Source organism: Aphidius gifuensis, linkage group LG3, assembly GCF_014905175.1.
Source record: "Aphidius gifuensis isolate YNYX2018 linkage group LG3, ASM1490517v1, whole genome shotgun sequence".
NCBI lineage: Eukaryota > Metazoa > Arthropoda > Insecta > Hymenoptera > Braconidae > Aphidius > Aphidius gifuensis.
Genome location: NC_057790.1, coordinates 705031 through 727566, shown reverse-complemented (window position 1 = coordinate 727566; position 22536 = coordinate 705031). Strand labels below are relative to the sequence as shown.

Here is a 22536-nt window from a genome sequence, read left to right as displayed (position 1 = left end):
TTGGTCTTTGCTCGAACGATTTCAATTAAGAATTTTTCCGTGGTTAGCATCAACTCCTTCGGGATGATAACGATCAGTCCCACAACGCGTGCGGTCGCCGACTTACCTCAACGATAACTATACATTTTTTTTTCTATTTTTTTCCTCAAACTTTTACAACATTTTATCACATACATACATTCATCTTGTTAGTATCTATATAGTTGTATATATCCTTCAACGAGTGTTGAAGTAAAACTCTAAAAAAGTTGAGAAAAAAAAAAAAATATATAAAAAGTTAAACAAAATTAAAACTAAACGACGAGAAAGAAGAGTAGAAGGATTTTTCTAATTAGTTGGCTGGAACGTACTCTTTCAGGAAAAGACGTGAAAATTTACTTCATACATCTAGCAAGTTCAACTCGACATTTAATTTCAGATTTTTGTATTAAATTTTATTTCTACTTATATATTTTTTTCCCTTCTTTCAAATATATATATGAGTCATTTATCATCTTGTCAACAATTCTTAGCATTTTTAAAGTTTTACACTTAAAAAAATAAAAAAAAATATAATCCTCAAAAAAACTTTCTACACCGGAAGTCATTCATATTTTTTTTTTGGCTGTTACGTATTGTCAGACAGACAAATAAGAATGATAAAAATAAAATATATTCTACAGAGTTTAAAATAAAAAAAAAAAGTCATGTCATATCAAAGCAGTGTCGTAATACATGAATGATTTTCGTGTGCGCATTTTGTACAGTCAAAAAGTTCGTAAAAGCGTAAAGTTTGATTCTCGTCAACGTGTGCGACGATGCATGTAAACTTTCCGCTGGATAACCGTTGACGTCTGTCCCGTAACCCTCGAAAATTTTCCCCTTAAAAATAGCTATATATATGTATACTTGAATAGCCAAATAAAATTAAAAAATTACAACTGATACACTGTCAAGTTGAAAATAAAAAAATAAAACTAATTCCTCTCGTAGTTTATATATATAAAATATTTTGAGAAAAAAAAAATCCATGTATTTCTGGACTCATGTATAATCGACACACAGACATACAAAAATATATTTTTATTTTTATATATTTATCTCGCATCAATGAGACTCTATTTATGTCACATCTTCGTAATGCTTTAGAAAATAGAATATTTAAATGTCGAAAAATCATCATCATAACGGTCTCATCTTTCCAGTTGCGCTAGTGGGTCACGATTGATGTGCATCATATAATTCTCGATATATGTTTTTGACAAAATTATGTAATTCAAACGGATATAAACACAGTATAATTATGTGTGTATATATATTTACACCCCAAACATAAAAATAGAAAAAAAATCATAAAAATTATTTAAAGTTTAGAAATGTAATTTTTAGACTGGATAAATTTTTTATTAATCTGTAACATCAAAAATAGATAAATAAAAAATAAATCAATTTAATAATCTTTTAAATTAATAGTAATAATTATATTTTTTTTATAAAAGTATATGGTGTTTAGGGCAAATACTTTCCAGCATAGAACAAGGGTGGACTTCGCGTCTCCACTTGTTTTATGTCAAGAAGTATTTGCCCCAAGCACCAGATTCATTCGAAATAATTGATGTAAATCTTGAGTGGACGACATATTATTGCACTGGTCAAAGATATTTGTTGAATCCACAGGGTTCGATCCTATCATTATGAAGGCAGTATCCAAACGCTTGCTGACTTAACCACGATGAGACATGAGTACAACTCTACTAAACATAAATATCAATCACATCGAATCCATATTTTCAATATGTTTTTAATAAAACATTCAAATTACATTTAAATTAAGGCTGACAAATTATAAACATATTTTATAATTTGTCACTTTGTATAAATTTTTCAAATAATAATTTCTATTTATTAAATTAAAATTATTTAATTCTTGAAAAACTATTAAATTATAATATAAATTAAATTAAAAAATATTTTTACAAATACACAAGTATATTTAAACATCAAAAAAATTAATAACAATAATATAATTAAACAATTTAAATTTTCAATTTTTATCAATAAAAAAAAAAGTTGAAAATACAAATAATTATTTGAGTTTTAAAGACTATAATTAAATTATAAATTTTGAAAATTAATTTATATATAGCCAGACAATTTTAGAATGAAAAAAAAAAAAATAATAATAATAAAAATAATAATAAAATACCCAGACATCTAATAAATTTCTGCATCATTGATTATCAAAATGAAATTTTCAATTTTCTGATAAAAGCTGTTCATTCATTAATACACCCACACGCACACATAAATATAGATATATTTGATTCGGATGTGAGATCGTCATCGTTTGACTAATTAGGGATTGATCCAGCTGGTTGAATTGGCTGTGGTGGATTAGAGAGAAATCCTTTGTTTCCCAGCCGACAAATTATAAGGCTGCCAATGGGCTTGATTCACGTGCTTCTCGATTTATATAAATTGATATGGAATTTAGGAATGAGAAAATTTCACTATTGGTCGACATACAAAATTCAATACAAGGCATGCGGAGTGAAAACGTAACCACGGCATGACCACCACCAAAATTAACGACAATTGGTTCAATTGAAATGTAATAAAATACGTGATACGTAAAATCCATTTTCATTTATCAAATATACCTATACGTTATACCGAGATTTACAAAATAAATTCTATATTTTTTTTCTGATAAAAATAATTAAATTATAATAAATATTAAATCCTGATTTAAGTTTATTATAATGACTATAGTGAATTGAGTTTTTATCTCAACGAGTTAATTGATTTGTTTAATGAATTTAATAGTTATTGATTTAAGTTTATTTTATTTTTGAACAAGTTAATAATGATGATGATATTACATGTATATATGTTTGCATATAATTAAATGTACTTAACAAAGGTAAAGTTTACCAGACCAACAGTTATGTACTCTGATAAATATATAGCCATTTTAAAATACATTGTATTAAGAATGATAGAGAAAATGAAACAAGAGAATAACTATAATATAAATATACATGTATATACAATTGTACATGTATTTGTGTGAATAGCCAATAGTAGGTTCGTTTTACTTCAGGTATATATCTTCAGGAAGTTGTTAGGTATACTCTATATATACTACTACTACTACTACTCTCGCACTTGAGTGTAACAATTGTTGCAGTTTCAACTTGCACAAACCGGCCACATGTAATTAAATGCAATCAGTGAATACCAGAGTGCATCGAATTATCTAACATTCAGACTATTCTGTATTTCAAACTTCTATCTTATCATTAAATTTTATTTTTAATTATTTTATTTGTTATTTATATACTTTACAAAATTGATTTTATATTTAAATTTTATTTAAAATTAGTAGAATAATTTTGTTTGGAAATTATAATAGTTGAATTATTTATTTATAGAAAATTATTTAGTTTTTATTATTCAATTATTTATTTATTGATAAATTTAAATGTCAAAAAAATTTATTTAATTGTGTTTTTGATGAAAATTATTTATCATTATTTGAATTTACAAAGAAAAATTTGTAAAATATTAATTATTGATATTTAAAAAAAAAAAAAAAATTTTACATTCAATTTTAAAATAATTCAACGTTTTTATTATTATTAAATTTTTTTTCAACGCTTTTACTATTATTATTATAACATTTATAAAAAATTTCAAATATATACCAAGTTATTTTTCGACAACATCATCCATCAAATTCATTTTTAAAACAATGAAAATAAATATACAGCTATAGATGTTGTTATATCCATGAGTGATGGAAACAAACTAGAGTTGAGCTGTTCAAAAAAAAAAAAAATATATATAGTAAATTTTATAGAGAACAAAAGCTCACTCGCGTTGTTTTCGTCGTCTCTGTTGCTCTGTAATGTTTTGAGTCGCACGACTGAACAATAATACACAGTATATGCTCTACCGAAGGGAGAAAATAATAATAATAATGAAAATAAAAAAAAGGGTTGTATATGTTAAGGGATGTAACGTGTCAGAGATTTTAACCAAAGCACAAAAATATTACAAGTTTTAGTTTAAACAGAGACAGTGTATATATAATAAAACGAGATGGAATTGCCGAACAGGAAAAGCTAGGACAAAAGGTTTACAAAAGGGATAGTAACTATAATTCAGGGGCGTTGATGGTCGGATGGACGAAAAGTCAGAGTAGAATCGGTTATATACAGTTGCTGCATGAGAAATGGGCACATAGAATTACGGGGTCACTTCCGGTGGCGCCAGTAGGAGCTTCCGTTTTCCGTTCGTATTTTCCAACCCTTTTTACTCATTCTATTTGTAAGCCCCTAATTCAACCGAAAACAATTTTTTTTTTTTTTTTTTCTGCATTTACTTTGCCATTTTGGTTAGAGCTTTTTTAGTTTATTCATAAATAAAATATCATTTGATGATTTAATGTTTTATTATTTTATTTTGCTTTTGATGAAATTTATCATTTTTAATTCAATTTAATTTAAAATTATTATTGCTATTCATGAAAATAGTTTAACGAAATTATTAGTCATATTGTAAATGGTATTTTTAAAATGCCAATATGTTTTTTATTATTTTATTTTATTAAACATGAATATCTTGATTCTTGAAATTCAAATTCCATTATCATGTAGAGTACATTTCATGTGGCTTCTAACCTTCACTTTTACTATTGTACTTGGACTTTATGTTCAATATCATTGAAACTGGTCAGTACTTGGAATTTGTGTTATTGCTGTGAATATAATGGTCGTCTGGGTGCATTACAATATAAATGAATGTGAATGAAATTGCTTGAATCCATGTGCAACCATTTGAAAGTAGTAGGGCTTATAATTAATTATTAAATTTTCCAATATAATTTTTAACAAAGGAAAAAAGTAAAAAAAAAAATATAAAACGACCAATTTTGGCTATTGAAAATTTTCTATAAATTTTGAAAAATATTTCTAGTATTTTTTTTTGAACCAATTGTTATTTTTAAAATTAATCATTATTTTAAAATCCCAATCATTAAGTATTTTATTTTTTTACCAATTGTATTAACAATCATTCCAGCTTAAATGAAAATTAATATTAAAAATTATTATTATTAACTTCTTGGTGTCACAATTTATTCCCACAAAATCAAATTCATTGAAATAATTTTTTAATCATGATAAAGTTAGTCTTATTAAATTGTTATACCAGAATTAAAATATTAACAAATTTCCAGTTAATATATGAAAATTAATTATTAAGTTGTCTAAATTAAGCTAGTTTATTATTAAATTCATATATTATTATTATCTTGGATATTTCAAATTATAATATATAGACATCCTAAACAATTTAATAAAAATTACAGCTCAACATCATAGCAAATAAGTCAAAATTCAATTTCTATCTTTTAAATTTTAAAAATTTCCATTTTTTCTAAACTAATTAGAAATGAAAAACTATAGCTCTATTTTAAATAATAATTGATTATAAAAATTAATCAAGAAAAATGTTTCCTATTTAAATTTCTAAGCTATCATTTAAACTTGAAATGAAATAATTTAAAATCAATCGATCAATAATATTACCATAAAAAGTCACGATCGATATAATATAATAAATTGAAAATTAATCAAGTCATCAACAATATTGTAGCATTTAATTTGGCGAAATATGTCCACACATAAGACCGAGAAAAAAAAAATATATATAGTTGGCTATATGTCAAACTGGTGGTGGATATTGTGGTGATCGTTGGCCATAATATACCGGGTGTTGGATAAGTTACTACCCAAGACACGAGACATTAATTTGGCTGAGTTGGCGCTTGAATGTTACTTTCGTATATGGTATGAGAGTTTACCTATATATATCTATACATGTAGTGTATAATATATGTGATATGTGATGGTGTTAAAGTAACTCTCTTTTGCTGAAAAGATATCTCCCCGGAGGCTATTTTAGCCACCTTAACATACCTCACAGTCGCTCTTAGACAAATCGATTTGCCTTAGAAATATTGTCCTAGAAGCTCTTTGTAATTTAGCTACAGCTTTTCATCTTTCAGCATCATTGGATAATGAATTTATCTAATCATTTTTAGCTGAACCAAAAGAGCAAAAAATAAATATAAAAAAACTCATATATTTTTTTATTATTAAATTTCATAAATCATGTCAAGTATGAACAGGTGTTTTTTCGGCAACAGGCTGTTTTAAAAATAGGCCTTGAAATTTTTTTTTTGAGCTTAAAAGTTTTGATGTTGTATGAAACATTGACTGACTTATATTCACCATTACATGAATTCATTAGTTGACTTTTATTTTTCAAATTTTATCCTTGAAATTAAGAGGGTAAAATGAAAAAATTTTAAATTAACATTTCAACATTTTAACACTTGAGTTTATATTCATTCACCCTGAGGCTCCCATCGGGAGTTGACTCCAGTCACGCGAGCAACTCTCTTCTAAAATGTAAAGAGTTGCAAAACTAGTAAAACTCAATGTCTCTTGAGTCCTTGACAGTCTTGTTGACATATGCCATAATCCTTACTATTGTTTTAATCGTCGCAAATAAATCCCCATGTGTCTTAAAAATAATAAAAATATATACCATTTTTTTTTTTTTTTTACTTTTACATATCGTGTTTCACAAACATTCTTATATTATCCCAGTAGAAATCATTACTTTATTTTGAAAAATAATTTCACGTTGAAAATAAAGTATATAATCTCGTCGTAAATATTTCAACGTAAAAAAAAATTATTATTTCAACGTGAAAAAATTGAATTATTCTACTGAAAAAAACAAGTACATGTTTGAAAAATAAAAAAAATAAAAAAACTATTTCATTTGTTAAAATAAATATACATGCGTTTAATTTAATTTGTTAAAATCTAAATGCGTGACTTAAAGCTTGACACCCGGAAATAAGTTTTTAAATATAAAAACACGCGACTTACTCAAAATGTCATGGAGAATAAATCAAAAATAAAAACTACAAAATAATAATGTTATAATATTTGGAGAAAAGAAAAAAAAGCATTTTAGTTTTGACTATTGACATTATGTATATTTAATTTAGAATATGGCTTTATATTGTGACTACATTCTCTCAGTGTGTGTTTGCTAATGTTACAAAAATAGATGAGTTATTTTTCAATTGGTTTACTTTGTAGTTTGAAAGTAATGCTGCACGAAATAATGTCTTTTAGTGGGCCAAAATGTTGCGTGCAGCAGTGCCACGTCAACCACTAAACAGACACGCGATTTGTCTTTGAATATAATATATTTGTGTGTATACAAACAACAAATTTAAGATACCACAGGTGGTGGGCGTCTCAACCTTCGTCTCAACGCCATGATACACGAGACAAATAATTATTTTGCATGTTTTACAAATTAAATTATAATGACTTTATTGTTTAAATTATTTTTAACATTTATTGCCAAGTGAAAATACAAATATTTATTATTAAAATTAATAATTTGTTTAAATTATTTTTAATATTGTCTGCATTTTAAATGTAAAATTTATTTTATATTTTGTGTATAAAATAAAATTAATAATGTTATTTTAATAGTTGAGATTATTTTTATTTTTTATCTTTTATCACACGTGCAGTTACAAATGTATACACAGTGTTGCCAAAAATATTTCGTTGCTAATTTTGATTCAAAAATTTAACAAATGCGATTGAATTACTGACGCCCAAAAATTCCTTGACAAAGTATTAAAAAAAAACCACAAATAATTTATATAGATCTATGTATATTCAATAATGTCATTTTAAAATAAAAAGTAGAGAAAAAATTATAAAACCATTTGTTAAATTTGTTAAAATAGTCTGGATGAAAAAGACTTTAAAAAAACTCACGGAGTAAAAGTTAAAATTGACTATCCATCTTGAGACAAAAATACTATTCTGCCAACAGCCTTAGAGAACATTTTTACGACTTGCTAATGGCATAATTTATGCTCTGTCTAATGACGCTGTATTTGACTTTATACAATTGTCTTTGAAAAAAAACAAAATGAATAAAATTAAAATTTTAAAATATTATTTTCATTATTATAAATAATTTTAATTCAACGCTGTCTTATATAATAATTATTCCAGCGAGAAAAAAAAATATCTAAATTAAAAAAAATTTAAAATATAAATAAATAAAAATGATGATAATAATTTTTTCTTATAATACAATGAGATTACGTTAATGAAAATATATCCTTTGTGTTATTGTCATTTGACGTTCATGAACAGAAAATAAGAATCCAGACTTATACTTGCTTCACAGTCCCTTTCCTTTTATCTCAAAAATAAAAATAAAAAAAAATTCTAAAAAAAAGAAAAGAAATATAAAGGGGTGACGCATAAAACTCGAAAGAACTATATAAAAAAAGAATAAGATAAAGAAAAAAAAATAAAGAATGATGAAATGATGTATAAAGGTAAAGAAAAAAAAAAAAATGATGGAAGACAAGCGCGTTTACTATTGTTGGAAAGCGTCTTAAGGGTTGCCAAGACAACGTCATAGTACAAGCTCACTCACTAAGATGCTTTTACTTATTTTATTTCTCTCAATACTTGAATATATTATTTTATTTGTAATGTCATTTAATTTACCTTCAACTATTGCGAGTATTTGAATAAATATTATCATCAATTTTATTGATAAATGTTTTGATAATTTTTAAAATAATATCTTGTTTATTTAATTAATTAATTAAATTATTTATCAACTTGGCTATTTGGTTATTAATTAATTAATTTATTTAGTTAATAAACTTTGGAAATTTATTCTACCGAGGCAATAAATATAATAAATAATAAAAAAGCTTTTTTCAAAATTTTTTATTAAAATAAATAATAAAATTGTTAAACTATTTGTTTATAAATAATTGAAATTATATTTTCTATTTAAATATTTTAATTAGTAATAAAGCTTAAAATTTTAATTTTAATTTAGGTCGAATATAGTTAATAATAATTTTTTAAAAATAATTTTAATGAGTTTATTTTTTATTGTTATATATTTTGATGAAAATGACAGCGTAATATCAGTGTCAAAGAGAGAAGCGACGTTCAATTTCTCAGATACGAAACTACCTCTACGAAATTACTTCCGGTATCAAAATTCTCCGTCTAGAAATTCATTTCCGGTCGTATGAGCACACCCGCCCGCTGCTACCACTGTACACTCCACTTTTTATATATTTTTTATTTTTTCACTGTCTTCGTATTTCACCCACCCTCTATTATCTCCCCCCTTTTTATTTTTTTTTCTACATATAACTATTATTATTCTTCAAGATTTTTATTTTTTTTTTGCATCCGTCTGGGCTGCCACAGTGACATAGCTCTTTCTTGCATAGATTTCGAGCGACGTTTTTTAATAATTTCCCTGGTATTTTTCGATGGTATTCGACAATATTGTCAGTTGTTGCGTAAAATATGAGACACTCGGTGAACAATATTATATTTTTTTTTTTACTTTTTACATTATATATTAAATCTCAACATGCACATACTTATTATATTATTTTTTTTTTTTCATATTTAAAACTCGGAAAAAATTTTTTGTTGACATATTTTCTGTTATTTTTATATCAAATTTTTTTCATCAAGTTTATCTTTACACAGCGCGATTAAATATCATGACTGAAATATTTTGAACACAAATTTCTCGCTCAAGTTATTTCAAAATAAAATTTCCTTGTAAATAATTTCCCAAAAAAAAAAAAAGAATAAATAAATAAATTCCTGCAGCAAGTGTTGGTGTCAAAAACAATAGGTTTTTAATTATCCAATTCTAAATGCTTACCTTTTAAATCATCAATAAAATAATTATTAAAAATCTTGGATATTTTCGTTGTGAGATAATGTAGCAAACATTAAATATAAATAAAAAAGTAAAATCAATTTTTATATAGAGTATATATCATTGACTATTATTTTTGATAGAAACAAAATCAACAAACACTTGAATTTTGGAAAAAAATTTTAACAGCCAAGTGGTTGGTAAATAGAGCACTAAAGAGAGAGTGTACTAAAGAACGAAAGATGACAAGTATCCCTCTCAACAGAATAAGGGGGGCCAATGGGGATCCATTTCTAGTGTCAAGTATATACTCTTGGCTATGGTTGGAAAAAGCCAGTTGTATAGTATAAGTAAAATAATGATAGAAAATTTTATACATGTATAAAGCAGAGATAGAAAATCGAAAAATAAAAAGAGATCAAATGTTTTCTGTGTTTGACGATAGACAGACTTGACTATGTGTACATTTTGGCAAAATTCCAAATGCTGTATAAATACCACTGGGATGTCACCACGTCTAGTCTTTGCGACTTTCTTTTTTACATGACATAGCAGCTACAACAATTGTCTACAAAATATCATAAATTTTGTAATGATTTTTGTTTTATTTTTCAAATAAAAAAACTGACTAAAATCATCAACTTCAAACTGAAATTCAATTAGTAATTTTTTCTATCATTGACAAGTAGTTAATACTTTTTTTTCAAAAATCATAAACACTATATTTTCTACTTTAAATCATTGAAAAAAAAATATTAACTGGGCCTTGATGCATCCAACAAAATCACAACAGTTGTAAAAAGCTTTTGATGTTTATGTTTTTTTTTATTTTTCGTTCTAGTTTTATTATTATTTTTATTTTATATTAAACGAGCGTTACAGTGGCGTTACGATGTGCTTACATTGTTAGATGACAGGTCATCATAAAAATACAAATAGTCATTTGGCAATAATTCACAATCATAAACTTGACAAAAGTAGTACAGCTTTTTTTTTTTTTTTCTTTCATTAAAAACTTTACAATATATAATTTATTATAAAATTTTTGAAATGTAATTTTTCTTTTTTTTTTTTTTATCTTTTTCAAGAAATGTATTCATTTGCATAATAGATAATATATTTTTATATCTATATTTGTTTGAGTATATGTACTTTTTATGAAAGTTGAAAAATATTTCAACTATCTCACTTGAAGTTTTTTTATTTTTTTTGCTACCATCCAAGTGAGACTCTTAGCCCATTAATAATGTCAGAATAATGCTCTAAAATTTCAACCGACGAAGATGAATTACGTTACGTTTTCAACCGCCTGATTCCTTTTTTATTTCTTTTTTTTTTTTTACATTTTACAAACTCTCGTGGCCACCTCTAGGGAACCAACTGTACGTCTCATCCATCCACATTTTAATTCGTATTCTCTTTTATACTACTTCTCTACAAAAAGCTTCTTCAGTTATCTTGAACTTCATTCTACATTATTTTTTTTTTTTTTTTACCATCTAGAACTACTTTTTTCTTTTTTTATTAAATAATCTTTCAGATGATTGCATGAGTCCTTTTAATTTTTTTTTTTTCATTTAATTTTTTTTTTATTTTTGCTTCACACACGTGGAATAAAGTGAAAAAAAAAAAAAATAAAAAATAAAATTAGGTCAACTGAATTATTGAGATATATATTTTATATTTCACAAAGACATGTACTTTTTTTTCTTTACGAGATATGCAATTTAATTTTACTCTATATAAAAGTATGTTTTTTTTTTAGTTAAATTATTTTTTTCTTATTTTTAACATCACCGCAAAATGTCACACATAAAAATCTAGTGAATTATACCCATGAGATTTTACGACGTACTCACAGACTATCTGACAATGGGTAATCAATCACTTGACACCATTTGTCCCATTTTATTTTCAATGTTCTATATATACATGTCTATCGACGACGCTTCTAGCAATTTTACCAATTCTCGTCGAATCAGTTGTACAAATTCAATGTGATTTTTTTTTTTTTCAAGTGTAAATTACAGTTGAGCAATGAGTAATAAAATCCAAATGAATTTAGACAATTAAATCCCTCTTTATTTTATTCAATATAATTTATTCTTAAATAGAAATAATTTTCATTTATACTACGAATTTTATTTTCAATTAAAATGATAATTTATTGATTGATAAAAATATTTTAAAATAAAAAAAGAATTTAGATTTAGATGTTGTCAATTTATTTTTATATTTTTTTTTTTGGTTGGGAAACTTGATTTTCTAGTAGTTTATACAAAGAGAAACGAACTGTGAATATTGATTTGGTGTTTTAGTAAAATCTCATGGGACGAACAAGACAAGTCTGACATTAACGAGAAACCGTTTGGCTTTCTAAAGTTCAATTTCAGCTTTTGTCATAGATCTACATCACAAAGAGGTTGGAAAACGAGTTGTTCAGAAAACAACAAATGTACTTGTTGTCTTCTCTATCACACATACAAATGTCACATAATATTTTCTCAAAAGACAACATTTAAGTAATACATTTACTCCAAAAACTCTATGTACTTTTATACCCATCACATGGTAAATACACAAATACATGTATTGGCTAAACTTGCTGGACAAAAGTTAAACCACAACTTGCTTAATATCGATCAACTTGAAAACTCAAAGCTCGTAAAACCGCATACTGTTAAACTTTATATATGAGCTTTCCGACAAGTGTCGTACACAGAATATTAAAAAAAAATAAAAAAAATCAAATCAATAAATAGAATTGAAAGGAAAATATTACGAGAAAGAAAAAAAAAATAATATACGCGACAAAAGAATCAGAGCAAAATAAAAAAAATCATATAGAAAAAAAAAATGATAATAATATACATTGTGTATTGCACTAAAAGATTGGAATTTTGTATTGGTAGGGTTGTTGTTGTTGTGGGACATATGGACCAGCAGTTACCAACATTACTCGGCTGTTTTCAACATCTCACACAAGAGTTTGACACGAAAATTTATTCGTGCATAACCGATTTGGCATCAGTTCAAAATATAAACAAAAAAAATATAATATTAAAAAATATTGGGGATGAGTTTCTTGATATTCTTTCATGCACTTGTCCCTGAACACTATCCTACCACTGTTTTTCTATGTTTGAAAAATATTTTATTATGTATTCAGTTTGTTCTTTTCTTTTTTTTTATTATTTTTTTTTTTTTAACGATTGAAAGTTTTAATGATATTTGCACATAGTTTGTTTATGCGTCACTGACATTTTTAGGTGACCGTGATGTATATTTTATTATATTTAACACATGTGCCAAAAATATATAACAAATATTTATAATATTGTTTTAAATTGAATATATGTTATTTAGTTTTTTTCTTAATAATACTGGGAGTGCATGAATGAGCTAAGCTCAAAAATAATTAATGATATAATTTGAGAAAAATTGCCTGAGGGTTTATCCCATAAGAACACTTTACCTTGTGAAATTTTAATTAACAAGCATGGGTTATATATTTTATATATAAAATTATAAATTACATTTTTATATTTTCAATTTACCGAGAGTTAGTGCGATTAGTAATGCATTAGATTAATATATTTAATAACAGTTGGGAGCTTTTTTTTTATTTCATAATTAATGAGTAAATATATGAAAATGAAAAAGTAATTTATATAAATTATGTTTATTATTATAATTATTTTTTTATTTTTATTACAAGTATATTTTTTTGACGTTTAAGTCAAAAGGGTTTTAATGAAAAGCTCTTTACACTGAGACAACTGGGTCGTAGCATTTAAAAGCTTGACATCATGAGGGTCGAGTGCTTTCGACACATTTGTGACGTTAATTCATTGGTGTCGACAAATGTCATTTACTTAATTGTTAATATATGAATCATTATTAAACGAGGAATAATACGAGAAAGAAAATATTATATATATTTTCATTAATAATAAATTTAAAACTTGGAGGCGGAAATATTTGAGAGTTAATTATTTTTGCGACATTTTTGTATGATTATATTTAAAGCTCGATTGGCCAAATTAAAATGTAAATTATATTTTTATTTTGCATTTTAATTATAATGTTATTTAAATTTATTCGTGAAATAATTTATATTTATTTGAATTGTTTTTAAAATACTCGAAATATATTTTTTATATTTTTTTTTATTTTAATATATTTACAGTTGTATGAATGACAATTTAGTTGATTTTAAAGCTGACCTATTTTATTTGTAAAGTGTTTTTATTAAAAGTAATTATTATTTATTTGTTTTTGTTGTTTTTTTTTGCAGAGTGACAACGGGCTAGTGGACACAGACCCAAGCCGACTTGGAACCATGACAGCCATCAACTCGGTAAGTCAACATTTACATCATTAAATTATTACTAAACATTAAGAAAATATTGTTTTAAACTTTCCATGTGCTTTTTATTATCAATCCAAAATTTTTATTAACGCTTCGAATAAATTCAATCGTTATATATTTGAATAATTTTTAATTTCTTTTTACATAAAATAAAAAACTTTAAAGCTCACTTCTTCACTCTTTCAATAAATTTATTTTTATATTTTCAAACTTTTATTATTTTATTTCTCAAATCCCAAGTTACAGACACGAGAATTTCAACACCTGGCGTAGACAAAAAAAAAAAAAAAAAATCTCGAGTGCATTTTCATATATTTTTACAGCAAAAAAAAAAAAAAAACAAATTTCTACGCTATAAAAGTATAAAGACCTGTAAAAATATAAAAAAATCTTTGCACATGTGACCCAATCTAAAAATAAAATTTTCATAAAAAACCTATACATCATTTCCTTATTAATATATAGGTGAAAAAATAAAAAAGAGTATATGAATTTTTTTTTATTTTTTACGTGCTGAGTAATAAATTAATAATGAATTAAAAAAAAAAAAAAAAATAGAAAGAGATAGTCGATGGTAGAGAGACGACGAAAGTCGAGACTAAAAGTGCCAAAGAGAAAAGTCGGTTTAAATAAAGATCGTAAATGTAGGTCAGTCGGTAGTTGCGAATTACGCAATAACACTCGTCGACGCAGCATCGTCTTTCTAACCATCTCGCACACACTTGCATTTAAAATATTTCGATTTTAATTTAATTATCAACATTACATATGTATTAAAAAATAATATTGATTTTACATTTCAAATATTCTCAACGAGCTTTATTATCTTCCATATATTTCCTTCGGGTAATTGAGCTTTTTCTAATTTTTTTTTTTTTTTTTATATTTTAAAAGTATATTATTATTTATTTTCCTCTGCTGTTTTTTTTTTTTTATTTATTTATTTATTTATTTTTTTTTGTGTTACATGGATAATATCATTATACACCAGGATGTAAAAGCTCGTTAAATATTTGAGGCTTGATGCTTGGCAACACTGGCTTTCACAGTGCACAATAATTTTTTTTTTTTTTTGCACGCAACAAATTTTACGAGCTTTATACATGTACAGCAGAACCTCACTGCTTGGTGCTTGAAATAAAAAAAATATCGTTATCTAAAACAATAATAAAAAATGATAATAATAATTGGGATATTATAGTCAAAAGAATAATAAAGTAGCATCGTATATAAATTAGTATTTCGTTGAATTGAAGCTCTAAAAGCTTAACTGCTATTTTATTTTTTTTAAGCCAAAAGAACGTGGATATAAAATATTCAAAATTAAATTATATTAATTTGATAATTGACTAGTAGAATGTTAGTGTAGAAAAAAAATACATAGATATTTTTCAAGTGAAAAAGAAGATTGAATAATTATATTTATAAAAAATATAAGATGCATTTGGCAATAAAAGTTTCAAGTATATTTTCGATATAATTAAAATGTCTCAAATAAAAATGTATGGTTTTATTAAAATTTACATTTAAAAACATTCTAAATATATTTTTAGAATTCAAATTTTAATTATAACTCGGTTAATTCTACTTGGCCAACTATTATTTCAACTTTAATTTCTAATTTTTCGTTAACATGAAAATCTATTAAAACAAAAAATAAAAAGATACATTTTTTTTCTATCCAAGTCTTTGTTTTGTCTCTAGAATTTCTTGGCTTTGAATCAGACAGTATAATAGTCCAAAGAATAATAAAGAATCATTGTACAATATGCAATCGATTTATTTATTTTAAAAGCTTATAAGAAAAAAGGAAATAAAATTATAAATAAAAAGTTTAAATGTATAAAATATTCAATTGGTTTTAAGATAAATAAATGAGATAAGATGAGCTTTGAGGTGATGAATTGAAATGTTTTGTATTGGCAAAAAGTATCGATAAAATATTTTAATCGAAAGATTTTCGTATTTCTACTGGTAACGGTTTTGTTTTGCAAATGAATTTTCTAAAAGTTTCAAGTATCCAAGGATTAATAGGTGCTTTTATATGCCAGGATAAACTACAAACGACAAAGTCTTTACTACTTAAGTTTGGTGAAGGAATTACTGCCTCATACTAAGCTTTAAGTATTTTTTTTTTAAAACTTTATTTTTCTACATTTTATCGTACATATAAATATATTTTTTTATTTTTTTTTTAACTTATCTTTTATTGTTATTTCCATCACACTCAAGTGATCGTCATTTTTTTCATTTTCAAGTGTTTCTTCTTTCACTATACTAATATGAAAAAAAAAAAGGAAAAAGTTTCATCTTAATAGTTAAATTATTCAAAAGCTCTGTGGAAAATTAATGAACTACTGAATGATTGAAAAAAAAAAAAGAAAAAAAACATGATAATAATATTTGAAGATGAAAAAGTTGGAGGGTAAATTGACTACTGTCAAATGAAATAAAAAAATTGTACAAATTATAGTCATCGTTGGTTTTATCATCATCATTCCTTTTTGCAACTGAAAATTTATTCATTTTTATCATTTTTGTTTCTTTTTTTTTTTTAACAATTTAATTCTTTCATCATGCATGTTTATTTTTTATTTTTTTTCCTGCTTATACATGTGGTATTTTTCTCATCCACTTGATGTTAAAATACCAATGTCCCGTTTGCCCTTTGTCCTTTTTTTTTCTCGAGATATTTTTGCCCCAATTTCATCCCCCAAAGTAAGATTAAATTCTCCAATGCTACTTTTCATATGAATTTTTCATGGATCCCTTTTTTTTTTTTTTATATTTTCTTTTTATCTGACAACAAAATTATCGATTATGAATTAAATAGTAAATTTTCTAGCTTATTTATACAAGTAAAAGGATATTTTTTATTTTAATTTTTTGATCACAATCAGCAGCAGCATTGCTTGTAAAATTTATATATTCAACTTTTAATATGAAGAATATTTTATATTCTTTACATAGAGTATTTTTTTTTTTTATATTTTCTTGTGTCTTTTGTCATCTTTGCCAAGGCACTTTTTGTCCCCTACATAATTTTTTATTATTTTTATTCGTCAAAGTGGTCTCAGTAGTGTTTCCATCGACAGCGACTAATGGCCTTTTCATTCAGTCTCGTAGAATCGTATTATATTAAACCGATACCAACTCAAAAATCCACCGAAGCATAGTTCTTTCAAATTTTTATTTGTCATTTTTTTACTTTTTTTTTTTTTTTCTCCTCTCTCTTTTTTTTTCTTTAGCCTCCATTTGTCTACCAAAGAGAATATAGTTTGGTTCACATAGTAAAAAATAAAAAAAGATAAAAAGAAGGAAAAAAAATTCGTAACGATTCGACGAAGCCATTGGCCACAATACTGCCCACCAGACTCAACGGGAAATCAATCTCAACCGAGTACGCTCTTTTGTTGAATCCTTTTTTTTTTATTTTTTCAATTTTTTTTTTTTAATAATACTAGTTTGTCCGTATCGTCAATCGTAATTAACCCAAGTTCGTACCATGTGATTCTACCTTAATGAGACTAATTTACCGTTGAAATTAATCATTTGTTTATTTCACAATACATCTGTAATTATTTTTATTTTTAATTATCAAAAACAACAAATAATAATGGAACAATTGTTTTTTGTAAATGTAATATTATGACTATGTTTATCATTTTTTTTTTTTACACGTTTGGGGAATACTTGAGAGTAAAATTGTCATTAAAATTAAAAGTAAATAAATAATTAGAATTTTTAAAACAAGAGTAGATGTAATATTTTATTGTTTCGATTTTTGGAAAGAAAAAAAAATGGATCATGTATTTGGGGCATACATTTCTTGGCGTAGAACAACTGAGGAGGTTTTGTCCTCATCTCACTCGTTCTATGCCAGGAGATATTTGCCTCAAACGCAACAATTAAGACTAAACTAAGCGATTAAAGTATTCACTATTTTTCCAACCTTGATAAAGAGAATGTGGTTCTAATTCTAAGTTTTCTCACTGATTTGAACTCGAGACCAATAGCACCATGAAGTATGACTTGCTCACTGAGCCATCATCTCACATGATATTCTCAGACGATAAATACTCAACCAATAGATTATTGTTCACACATGTTCAATTTTTTAAATGAAACACCAAATCAACAAATAAATTCAATTCTTAATTATATTTTCATTAATTTTAATCTTCTTTTTCTAATAATTCGAATAAAAACTTTCAATCATCACTGTTATATCCCCCAAAATCACAAGACATTTTAATGACACCTTAATAAAATCGTCACATTATAAAATTATAAAAAAATTTCCCCAACAATAATTATCAATTTAACTTGAGTATTTTGTATCGAAAAATATTCATAGTTATATATTCGTCAGACATGGAAATGCGTGTTCAGAATTTTCCTACAACAATGCAGGATATACGATGGCCCCTATTGTGAGTACGTGTCGACGTGCGACATGCCAGGAAAAAGTCTCTCGTCCACAAATCGATTGCCACCCTCATGATGATGATAATGACGGTGATGACGATGATGGTGATGGTGGTAGTGACGGTTGCTACATTATATAAATTTTCTCATACAACAATATATACATATTTTCACTCAACTGCAATATGCTTTCATTGTCGTCGTCGTTATACCAACTAGACAGATGACAACGACGATGTTGTAATTACAAATGAACGAGTTCCGCTGAAACATTATTTATTCACTTGTATCTATATATTAAAATGCATAGTTATTTTAAACATTCTCATTATTATTCTGTTGTACCTCAAATACAACTCCACAATACCAATAATAATTTATAATTAATTTATAATTAATTATAAATTTAAATTTATTATGAATATTAAAATTTCTTTTCGGCTTTTTTCGATCATTTAAATTGGAAAACAATTTGTGTATTGGTTGGATATTTTTTTTTATATTATAATTGATATTGTTATTTAGATTTCAATTGTGTCTGTTTTATATTATAGGATTAAATTTTTTTTTTTATTTTTTTAAAGCTGTGAATATATGTATGCGTTTACGTATATACCAATTTTATACTACAATATTTCATAACGTTTTTCCCATTTTCATGCGTACTCCTAGGCATTTGCATTTGAATTTTGCATACTTTATGATTTTCCACAGCAATGGCTTGGCCTCTTGTGTGTCATGGGGATTTTTATATATATAAAAAACGTCGCTTTCCATTTTTCGACGGTTTCCAAATTTAAATTCAAATTTTAACCCGACAGATATATAACTCTCAACGACGAATCCGCTTCAGAGTTATACGACAGATTTTTTTTTTTTTTTTATTTTGATAATATTTTTATGTTTTTGTTACGTTAAAATTGTTATTATTTTATTTTATTTTTTTATATTTGCATGTGACGTGTGTGGTCTTTGAAGTCCAATAAAAATAATTAAAATTTCTAATAAAATTATTTTTTGAATTTTTATTCATTTTTTATTTCAATTTTACTTGAATGGTTTTTTTTTATTTTTTTTTATTTTCTAGACAGTTGGCACAAATTACTTTTGATTAATAAAAAAAAAGAATTCCTAGAGCTTGAATTTTTTATTCAGTTTGTGTGTAATTCCGTCGATTCGGCAGCTGTCTCACGCATCAAACTGAAAAGAACGCTTCGATTCGTTTATTCGTTCAGCCTGGCGCTCAGTTATTATTTGATTCTCCGTTTCACTGACTCTCGCAAAAGCAAAATACAATTAAAAATAATAAAAATAAAAAATATATAAAAGAATAAAACAGTATTTAAAATTAAAAAAAAAAAATTGAATAATAAATAAAAAAGTATCGGTGCGAAAATATTCAATACGATTACCATTGTTTTCATGCACAATAACCAAAAATAAATTTGAAATAAAAAAAAATCGAAACTATCTAAATTTCTTCATTCAAATAAATTCAAATAAAAAACTGCAAATAGTTTTGACAATGAAAATATATGAAAAATGTTTAGGCTATATTTTGGGTGATTATATATATTTTTTTTTTAATTTTTCTTTTGACTATGGAGAGTAGAAAATATCAAATATTGCCAAATGATTCTGTATGTATTTTGGCGACTATAAATGTAGCAAAACAAAATTGCTAGTGCTGGAATAAGCCTGCTGTATTTATTTAGTATTTTGTAATATATGTCTGACCCATGTTTGAAGTGTAAATTTGATCAGTATGATGGCGAATATCGACCAGCATCAAAACTGGACCGACTGTATATCTATATATTTATTTATAAAATTTTAAAGTTGAAATTTCAGCCAACGATAATTAATCATCGAGTCGTGTTTGTTGGAAGATTATTAAGTTACGTTGGCGAACGAACCACACTGACCTTTTCCTACCCTCAGGGAAAACCCCTCAAATCAACACCACGTTATATGAATATACTCGTTACAATTCAATAATATAATTTTATACATATATTCCATCATTAACAGCATCTATTTTAAAAATTTATTTAAAATATTTCATCATCATTATGTCGAGAATATATTTATTTTTATAATAACAAACAATTAAATATGTAAATATTCTGGTTAGTGTATCCGAAGAGATATTTAACGATCAAAATATCCTGAGTAAATATTTGCATTTAAAAAAATATATAAACATTAATTAATTAATTACAAATTTATACAAGATATACATATAATTATTTTATTATTAATAAAATAAAAATATATTTTATGTAATTGAAAATGTTCATATTATCAAAATTAAATTAGTCGTCGTTGTGTCATTAGAATTATATTTGCCTATGCTGAATTTTTTCGGGGAAATACTTGTCTTTGAAATTAAAAATAGATAAATAATTAAAACTATTAAAACAATAATAAATGTAAATTAATATTAGTTTTATTGTTTCGTTTTTGGAAAGAAAAAAAAAATTTATTCTAGGTTTTGGACATATATTTCTTGGCGTAGAACAATTGAGGAGGTTTTGTCCTCATCTCATTCGTTCTATGCCAGGAGATATTTGCCTCAAATGTCATATATAACCTCCATAGTGAGACGAGAATTGCTTAATAATTGTTAATCAATTAATATCAATTAAAGGTTAGGGGCACTATGTGTTCCTATTGGTTTTTTTGTACACGGGTTTCGAACTGACAACCTTGAGCACTGTAGGCAAGTGGCTTGCTTACTTGACCATTAACCAAGTTGATACATTCGTTCAGTAAATACTAAGCCAATAGATTAAAATTCATATCCCTAAAAGATAATTTTAATTTAAAAAACTTGTTTATATTTTTTTTAACCAATAGCTCATAACTATTTTTTTTTATCGAAATATTTTTAAATTATTTTTTTTCATCAAATTATAACACAACTTTAAGCAATTCCATACATTTATTTATTCATTTTTTTGAATGTCAACTTTATTATAAAACGTTATTTCAAATTATATATTTATTAAATTTATATTTTATTATAATATTTATTTTATCATATTAATAACCAAGCCATACTCAATTGATACTATAAAATGCTGATGTTACTTTGTAAACTCAGTACTAGTCGTATTTCAATTGGTGGATTATTGAATTTTCCGTCATTTCCAGATGATATACAAAATATAAAAACTTTACTTTACGATGGTTTTAGTTTTTGCCTGGGTGGGTATTTCAAGGGCTCATGCAATTCTGAATACACAAGGTGAATCAAAGGACCCTTTTTATAAAAAAAAAAAAAAAAACTTTTACGCTGATTTTCTCTTAATTGCAAATATCAAATTTATATTTACAAAACTGTCATTTTAAATGGAATATTTTGTGAATCGAAACACAATAATAACTTTATAAAATAATTTATTGTAAAGCTTTATTTCAGCTCAATCATAATGATACAAATAATTTTTCATACATTTTATTTATACAATTCAGTACAAATGATTCTTTTTCCAATAATAAATTTATCAATATATATTTTTTTTATTCTATTTTACTAATCAATAATGTTTTTTTTTTAAATTCCCAAAGTCAAAACTAAGTTTATGAATTTTTTAACATATTCACAAAGATATTCTTTAGCACAAGTTAAATCATTTTATACATTCGTACGTGAATGATATAAACCCTCAAAATTCAAATCACGTAAAAGTAATTTATTTTGAGTCGGTCCATGTATGTGCTCATTCACTGCACCAAGTTTCCCTTGAGTTTAATTTTTTTTTTATTTTTTCTCTCAACGGTGTGATATGCATCCATGCCAACTTGTCTTTGCCTAAAAAATTTTTATAATTTACTTTTAGATGTCAAATTCTTCAACGTTAGTACTTTAATTTTTTTAATTTTATTTTTCAGTAGTTGTAGTGGTTTACCGCCGCTGGCTTTCA

The 22536-nt window shown here is 25.3% G+C and overlaps 1 protein-coding gene across 7 annotated transcripts in view; it reads left to right on the top strand.

The window, feature by feature from the left end:
- LOC122851242 (probable serine/threonine-protein kinase yakA) overlaps positions 1-22536 on the top strand; it is a 151671-nt gene that overhangs the window by 60701 nt on the left and 68434 nt on the right. For all 7 annotated transcript variants that reach the window (XM_044150349.1, XM_044150351.1, XM_044150347.1 and 4 more), the window contains one exon: positions 14105-14167. In XM_044150349.1, the coding sequence (XP_044006284.1) occupies positions 14105-14167 (63 nt within the window). The remainder of the gene's footprint in view (positions 1-14104; positions 14168-22536) is intronic.